Source organism: Arachis hypogaea, chromosome 6 (genome assembly GCF_003086295.3).
Source record: "Arachis hypogaea cultivar Tifrunner chromosome 6, arahy.Tifrunner.gnm2.J5K5, whole genome shotgun sequence".
NCBI classification, from domain to species: domain Eukaryota; kingdom Viridiplantae; phylum Streptophyta; class Magnoliopsida; order Fabales; family Fabaceae; genus Arachis; species Arachis hypogaea.
Genome location: NC_092041.1, coordinates 111,709,221 through 111,718,409, shown reverse-complemented (window position 1 = coordinate 111,718,409; position 9,189 = coordinate 111,709,221). Strand labels below are relative to the sequence as shown.

Sequence of the window (9,189 nt, the reverse complement as noted above, 5' to 3'; positions counted from 1 at the left end):
TTTATATATAAAATCGCATAAATTTAGTCGATTAAAAATAATTTTAAAAATACTAATTATCTTTTTACTGGTAGTTAACTAACGCATGAAGTGTTTTACACAATTTTTTTTGTCATTCACTTGCTTCTCCATGTAGTACTCCCTTGTTCAATTGTTCCTCACTCCTTTACTTCCATTTTCAATTCTTCATTCAAATCCTTCGGGTCCTTACCTGTCATTCTTTCTTTCTTGGAATGTTGATGAGACTTCTTCTTTCTTTTTAATTTCGTTATTTTCATTTTTACACACATATATACAAATATAAATTAATATAATTTGTATCCATACTATACAAAATTTATACATATATTGACAAAAAAACATTCACACATTTTTTTTGGTGACTTAAAAAAAAAAAAAAACACACATAAATCTTTATATTGTGCACCCTTTTCCAACTTAATATCAAAATATACAACATGTTGTTACTCAAGATTTCTTCAGCATTTTCTGTCCTAATTGTTTTTTAGTTAGTTTCACTATTTCAGATTTCCTTGAGATATTAGTACTTAACAGTACTTAAGTAGTTCTTAAAGTATTGGCTATATATTGATTTTAAAAAAAATAGTTTATTCGAGCTCCTAAAATAAATTTATCTATATTGTCTAATAAGTTAAAGATTAATCCTCATAAATTTCAGTTTTATTTAAAAGTTGTCAATTTATTATTGACTAATAAATTATTGTATATACAAAACAAAATTTAAACCGTTTAGATCTATTTCAAATTTTAAATTAGAATAATCTATGTGTATTGAAAAAAAAAAAAAAAAACTACACACCCATGCGCATACATTTAATGCATTTTCCCAGAACACGTTTAATGTATGTTTTGAGATTATCGACATTTTTAGATTTGTACAACTTTCTAACATCATAGATTGGAACAGTGGTTTGTAAATGTGTCGTAGAAGTAGGAAATTATTTTACCTCATTTTTTTTGTAAAGTCTTGAGCTATTCTTAAAAGTCAGAAACCATGGATCAAAGGCTGCGTTTGCTTTTAGAGACAGGACAGAACATGACACTGAAACGGAGACAATAGGATGGAGACACTAAAAATTATTTTTTGTGTATTGTGTTTGGATACGATGGACAAGACACTAATGTAATGTCTAGTATTATGTTTGGATACACATGGACAAGACTAAAATATTATATGAAATGACTAAAATAGCCTGTGATTCCAAATTTTTTACATCAATACAAATTAATTTAATAAAAAATGAGAGTACGTAGGAGTACAGACGGAACTTGAAAAAAATATTTGAAGAGGCAAAAAATTTTAATAAAAAAATATATTAGTATTTATATTAAAATAAAATTTATAAATATAATTATTTTATTTTAAAATTTATTATTAATATGTAAGAATACATATGGTTAAGATTAACAAAAAAATAAATTTGAGTTTGATTAATAAAAAATTTTGTTTAAGTTAATAAGTCAAATTAATTTTAAATAAAAAATTAATTTTTAAAAAAATCCATTTTTACATAAAAAACAATTAGTTTTTACATATAAAAATTTATTTTTATTTAAAAAAAAACTAATTTTTTTTATCTAAAAACTGATTTTTCTTTATAAAAAACTGATTTTTCTTTAAATTATATAAAATCAATTACAATTTATAAATTATTTTTTAGCATTTTAAAAGATCAATTTTACTTTTGCTAATATTTATCTTTCAAAAGTTTTAAGATTAATTATTTTTGTTATTATTTTTATTATAAATCAAATAATATAATATAAGGTTAAAATGATATTGAAGTAAAACGATAAAAAGAAAAGAATTATCTACCCCCAATAAAAAATTCTACAGAAAGGAGAGAATACCTGGAAAAGAAAGAGATAGAGGAAGACAGGAAAAAAAAAGTATGTCTGAACAACGCAATAGGAAAAATAAGAAGGGATAATAGTGAAAAAAAAGGAAAACAAAATTTATAAAATTGTCCGTGTCCACTCTTTCAAATTCTGTGCCCATCATTGTCCTTCGTGAAAGAGTGGACACAAAAGTATAAAAATGTCCATGTCTATGCTTACAAACACTTTTTAAACAAGTGTTGTCTATGTCTCCGTGTCCTGTTCCCGAAAACAAACGCTACCAAACAGATCATTAAGTTTTACAAGATGTTTCTACACATTCAGTGCCATAGATCAAATAAAAAATGCCACTATCTTAAAAGAACACAATCACCCCAAAATTCTAAACTTGAGAGAAGTATCTGAAAATTGAATGAGAAGAGTAAGGGAATATGCCTGTAATCAGGGATGTTCTCGCATTCCCAGAAGAACTGGTGAGTAATCCGAGTGAAGTGGCCAGGTTCACCATTGTTGGGCTTATTGGGCCTTCTGCGGAAGAACATCGCGAGCCCAATGGCGGCGAAGGGTGGAGAGTTGGCTACGTTCGAAGAATTTGTGAAGTTGACAGCAAGGAGAGGGTTTTGGGGTTTGTTGAACCAGTTGCCACCGAAAGAGTTGAAGTTGTTAATGGAAGCTATTATTATTATTATTATTATTACAAGAAGAAGTTTGATTTAATGTTACAACTTCAACGTCAGAAATAGTGAAGTGAATAATAATCCAATAAACTTAGCCGGATTAATTACTGGGTGTTTTTTTAATTAAAGATAGAAAACTTCAAATTCGCAGCCTCTTATATGATAATGAAAAGATTATGTCTTTTGGGCTATATTCTATTAGCTACTGGTTGGGTTTTGATAATGATAACCAAAATAGTACTTATTCTTATTTAAATTTTATAAATTGAATTAAAAATGTGATAAAATTATAAAGATTTATATAGTACTAGAAACGTGTATTAATAAAATATTACTAGAAACGTTTTTGCCATAAAACACCTTTTTGATGATTTATTAATAGTGTATTACCAGAAACATTTTTACGATACTTGTTATTTTGTTAAGGTTGTCATTTTAAGAAAAACAATACATTAAAATTTAAAATAGTTTCTTGTTTTTGAAACAAAAAGAAACACTAAGTTAATGCTCCTAAAATACATTTTAACTATTCTCTTTATTGGTATTTCAACGAGAAAAAAAATTAGAAATGCTTAACTTCAGGATACAAAAGTACTCTTAACTCATTTTTTCCTTTAGATTTTCTCTACATACTCACTTGAACTCATCACTCAACATCACTAATAATGCATAAACTTTAAATGTCTCTTCTACTTAATGAAGTAAACAATCTCAATAAACAATAGTTATATTTTACAATGGTCATTACTCGTTTTCCCAGTATTGTCTAATGGGTCAGTGATATTGATCTGTATATTAGACAAGATTGTTTGTATTGTTTTGTAACATTTTTCATGAATATTTTTCTTAAAAAAAAGTCCCGGGCATATTTCATTGTAAATTCACAGTTGTTTATTGCTTTTGTTTTGTTTTCATATTTTTATCTACTATAATAACATGCAAGTATAAGAAACCCACTACATAAAGTTCAATAATCATATCATATATTCATATTTTAACATAAAATTGACTTTCCAAGATAGCAAGGTATATACCAACTTGATTAAAAAATTTTCCAGTCTTTTTAACTAATAAAAAATTAAAGAAATACAAAATATCACGAATAAAGATATCCATTTCGTTGCTTTCGACCCGTTTGGCCAGACAACTAAGAGTCTGAAACATACCATTCTATTTTACCTAGCTTATTAAAATGACTCTTGTTTGGTCACTGATAAAATTTCAGTACGAGAAGTTTTATTTAAAAATAATATGTAAATCTAATGAATTGAAGATAACAAGAAAATTTACCATGAAACCTCAAATAGTATTCCAGAAGTATTGATTGGCACAAAAAAGATAACCAACTAAAACATCTATTTAAAATACAAGACAACTATGAGGGAATCAAAACCTGAAGAAAAATTTAAAAATAACTCGGATTAATCCCATAAAATCATGGTGTGGCCACCATCATCCACAGTGTTTCGATTTCTAATAACATCATTGGCAGCAACTTGTGAATGTAGAGTAACATTTTATGCCCTTTTTTAAACTTACAACAACAATTTCTACCACGGCTTACAACCATTTTGGATGGTTTCATACTTCAAAAGTATTTCTTTTCATAAGAAACCAGACCATGGATTCCACCTTCAACCTGCGCTGCTCCAGTCCGGACCTGAACAGAGCATACCAAATATTAAGAAACAAATTTGAGTAAATCCCCCTTTTAGTCTTAGAAAGTATTTCAGAAAAACATTAGTTCAGAAAAGCTTATAAAATTTATAATACCAATCTGAACGACAATATTAACATAAACCATATTTTATTGCTTGCTTGAGTTAATTCCATGACGACGAGGTTGCAATTGCAGGCAAACACATCTGAATCCCCTTACACAATTTAGAGTAAAGTGTGTTTTCAGATAGTACTTTTCTCCTCTTATGATTTTCAATTCAAGATGCATGTTCGTATAGAAAACACTAGTATTTTTTTGAATCCTAACTTGTATGGGAACAACTCTTCCGAGCAAAAAGAGAACAAAACCTAAAATATGAGGTAAAATAATTTCTTGCTTCTGGAGCACATTTACAAACCACTCATTTCAATCTATAATGTTAGGAAGTTGTACAAATCTAAAAATGCCGTAAATAATCTCAAAACATGCATTAAATGTGTTCTAGGAAAATGCAAAAATTTAACACAAATGTTTTTTACTCCTTTTCCCATTGTTTGGTTTGAAAACAATAAAAATAAAAAACCCCTGTAGAGAACTAGTGTATTTAGTGCAGAAATGATGAAGACAACAAGAAACGATAACCGTACCTCTAGCCTTAACACCTTGGATCTGAGGAGGTCATGAGCAGACTGCAGAGAGTTGGCACCGATATCTTGAAACCCTTGCTTGACAGCTTGCATGGTGTATGGTAGGAACTTCAAAACAGAACCCTTATCTTTAACAGCTCCAACAACCCCCTGAGCAATTTTTAGTTTTGCAGTGTCACCCAAATATCTTTGATCACTTCCTTTAGTCATAGCTTCTAGTGAACCCATTCCTCTATACTTCTTTACTCGTTGACCATTCTGGTGAAGTAAAAATCAATTATGCATATTAACCAAGGCAAGGAAGAAGAATAGCTCAAGACTTTATTTGTTAGAACTAGAATGGCCAAGTCAAATATCGAAAACATTGCAATCTTTTCACTTCAAGTACACCAAGGACTTGAAACAAATATTAATCATGAATTACTCCCAAAGTTTCTTCCCAATTACTCATCTACTATTTCAGTGTCAACACCAAATACAAAAACAAATAAATATATAAAAATATTTTTCCTCTGAGCATAGAGTTTTGATGCTCTTACAATTTCATCTTTTTTCTAAGCAGTAAATTTTCTTTTATCATCACACTGATCCACATTATATCACAGCTATTGTTGCAGAGCTTGACCCAGTTTTTTATTCATACCTGATATTCATAAGCTCCGGGAGCCTCGTTGCTACCTGCTAAGAAGCTTCCCATCATAACTGTAGATGCTCCCAATGACAAAGCCTTGACAATATGCCCAGAGTTTGAGATGCCACCATCGGCAATCACAGGAACACCGCTTTTATAAGCAATAGATGCAACCTTGTAAACTGCAGTTGCCTGAAAAGCATGAAGTCAATATTAATAACTTAGCACCTGCAAGCCAGAACATATAATTGAGAACACGGTAGAAAGCAGGGCTGAAAATTCCCAAACACTTAAATGCAATATTAACAATCTATACAAAGTCAAAACTACTTAAACTTCGTCATTCCATAAGAAAATCATCACCATCTAAAGCAAATTGTAATCCCAATCACTGAATACTATTCAATTAGTCAACACTGTTCAAACAAAATGCAATTCTAATCATTTAATAAGTTAATACTGTACAATCCTTACAACTGAGTAGCAAGATCTCTTCTGCAATTAAGCTCAACCTAATCACTGAACCAAACCTTCTCAAAACATAACAACTATGAAAATTTATCACAATCTAAACTCATATCTAACAAACAGCTCAAAACTCCAGGCCATCAACAAACACCAACACAGGCAGCAAAGATCAAAGATAACACCAAATTGACAAATAAAATAAAACAAAATAACGTTCATACCTGACCACGCCCAACTGCACAAACCTCCTGTGTGGTGCAAATTGAACCAGACCCCATACCAACCCTCAATCCATCAACACCAGCTTGGATCAAATTCTCAGCCTGGTACATAGTGACCACGTTCCCACCAACCACATCCAGTTCCGGGTACACCTTCTTCACATACTTGATCATCTCCAATTGGTAACTAGAATTACCCTGTGAGCTGTCAAGAATCACCACATTCACCCCAGCCTTCACCAAGTGCTCCAACCTCTCCTTGTCTTGCTCCCTCGTCCCTATCGCCGCCCCAACCATCCATTCCCCGTCGGCACCCACCGACCCAGGCCCTGCCAGCTTTGGGTACCCTTTAACCTTCTCAACATCATCCTTGGTAACCACATCAACCATCTCGTTGTCTTTCACCAGCCCAACGAAATTCGCCTTCTTCTCCTCCAAGACCTTGTCAATTTCCTTCAAAAAGTAAGGGAGGCAGAAAAACTTAGATAATGTAAACAAAGACAACACCAAAAGATTTTACTTAATGAGAGCAAAGTATTCGTCCTTGCCTTCAAGTCATGGCTCCAGGGCACCGTGATAGGTGTCGAGGGAGCCATGTAATTGTGGACTTTCAAGCTCTTGTCGCTTTGATTCGTGTAATCTTCTTTTGACACGTAGCCGACTAGCTTGGACTTAGAGTTGCCGGACTCCGTGACAAGGATGAAGGGAGAATCGGCGAAGTCGTCCAGGGAGTCGATGTAAGCTGAGGGAGGGAGGAAGACTGGGTGGGAGAGGATGGGAACGCGGCGGGACTTGGCGGAGCGGATGACGGCGGCCTGGATGGCGGGAGAGATGTTGGAGTGGATAATGGCCATGGCGCCGAGAGAGGCCATGGCGGCGGCCATGGCGGACTCGGAAACGGTGTCCATCGGAGAAGCAACGAATGGGACGGAGAGAGGGACGTTGCGGGAGATGCGGGAGGAGAGATCGACGGCCTCCGCCGGGAAGTCGATGTAGTGAGGGAGGAAGATGACGTCGTCGTAGGTGTAGGAGAAGCCCTGGTTGAATAGCTTCTCCGCCGTGAAACCGTCTTCGATCGGCGGCGGAGTGAAGTCCATGGCGCCGGCGGCGATGGTGATGGTGGTTGTGGTTGCCAGGGAGGGTTTAGTTAGGGTTTTGTGAGCTAGTTACTAATTACTAAATTTAAATATTAATATTTAATAATTAATAATATAATTAGGTCTAATTTGAGCAAACAGTTTAATTAAATTTTTTTTAAAGAGATAATGACCAAATCAGTACCCGAAAGATTAAAACGCTGACATTGCAGTACCTGACTATTGTAATCGACAAAATAGTACTTGGTTAATTTTAAAAACTGACAAGCGTGTCCATAAACTTGTCGGACCAAAACTCCGGTGAGGACAATGCTTACCTGGACACCGGATTATGCTGACAAATTATGTTTTAATTGAGTTGTAATTTCTAATTAATTAATTTGTTAGCCTAGGTGGAAATTGATTTCATTTTGCCACCAAATCAGAACTCTTTGCCCTGATCCCAAATTAACAAGCTCTCTATGGCAGAACCAACAGTTTCAGTGACGCTTCTCATAGCCAGCTGGTTAACACCTTCTTCCCTCTTCATCTTTGTCAACCTCGTCATTGGCACCATTGCCATCACCTCCCGCTTCACCTCCTCCCACAACAACCGAATTCAAGAACATGAACTCCAACACCCTTTCACTCGCTCACCCTCCCTCCTGCAACGAGTCAAATCCTTCAGACTCACTCCAATACACCTACGACACAACGCCGAGTACTGCCGAACCGGCGAGTTCACTCAGCCTCAACTCGTTCGAACATCCTCGCTTTTGGAACGAGTCAGGTCCTTCAATTTTAGCCTCCACAAACACGAAACCACGGAAACATCATATGCAGAAAAAACAGATCATAACCAGGCCCAAACCAACCAACCAGCGGCGGCCACCTTCTCCTCCCTCACTCTTACTGGCCGAGCCACCGTGACCCTCCTCTTCGCGATATCACCTCCAGCTCGCGTCCAGCCTCCGTCTTCTTCCCCTCCTGTCCGAACCCTAGCCTCGCCTCAGCCTCCAATCATCACCACCGCAGCCGGCGTCTGTACCCACAACCGACACAGAGCCACCACATCTCTCTCTTTCTTCTTCTTCCGCCTCTCCATCTTTCCCCTGTCCGTACCCTAGCGCCGCCCAGAACCACCGAACCTTCGCGGACCACCCAACGCGCCTCCACACCTTCACTGTTTCGGCGCCTCACCTCCGCGATTTCACCATCGCCGCACCTCATCTCCGCCGAGCCCAGAACCTAACCTCCAACCACATCGCCGCCGGTTCTCCTTGGCTCTGTGCGAGACCCACCACCTCCGCGAAGCTCTCTCTCCCTCTGTCATTAGTTCCCTAACCGCCAGCCACCAACAGCCTCCTCTTCACCGGACCAACACGACGGCGAGCTTCTCTTTCGCCTCCCTGTTCGCCGCTAGGACTCCACCTAGAACAACCGATGCCACTCATCTTCCTCTCCTTTCCTGTTTCGAAGTGGAAGTAGAGAAGCAGAGAACAGAAATTACAGATACAGATCGAGATGTTGGAAGTAGAGAAGCAGGGATTCAAGTGGCAGAAGTTCAGAGAGCTTGTTAATTTGGGATTAGGGCAAAGAGTTCTGATTTGGGGCAAAATGAAATGAATTTTCACCTAGGCTAACAAATTAATTAATTAAAAATTACAACTCAATTAAAATATGATTTGTCATCATAATCCGGTGTCCAGGTAAGCATTGTCCTCACCGGAGTTTTGGTCCGGCAAGCTTATGGACACACTTGTCAGTTTTTAAAATTAACCAAGTATCATTTTGTCGATTACAATAGTCAGGTACCGCAATGTCAGCGTTTTAATCTTTCGGGTACTGATTTGGTCATTACCTCTTTTTTAAAAAATTAGTTTAAACAATAAATGCTTATATTAAGCACTTGTTTAGACACTATTTTGAAATAAATTTTTTTTAATAAT

General features: G+C 35.7%; 1 protein-coding gene and 1 long non-coding RNA gene across 2 annotated transcripts; both read right to left on the bottom strand.

The window, feature by feature from the left end:
* On the bottom strand, positions 1–2,640 carry LOC140173801 (uncharacterized). The gene is made up of 2 exons (XR_011862935.1): positions 2,296–2,640; positions 1–255 (listed from the first exon to the last, which is right to left on the bottom strand). It is a non-coding gene; the product is annotated as an uncharacterized lncRNA (long non-coding RNA).
* A 1,182-nt stretch (positions 2,641–3,822) lies between these two features.
* On the bottom strand, positions 3,823–7,377 carry LOC112755729 (inosine-5'-monophosphate dehydrogenase). Its single transcript, XM_025804005.2, has 5 exons — positions 6,713–7,377; positions 6,165–6,617; positions 5,488–5,667; positions 4,845–5,102; positions 3,823–4,197 (listed from the first exon to the last, which is right to left on the bottom strand). The coding sequence occupies exons 1-5, from the start codon at positions 7,259–7,261 to the stop codon at positions 4,126–4,128; spliced, it is 1,512 nt and encodes a 503-aa protein (XP_025659790.1). The 5' UTR covers positions 7,262–7,377; the 3' UTR covers positions 3,823–4,125.
* Positions 7,378–9,189: the final 1,812 nt, after the last annotated feature.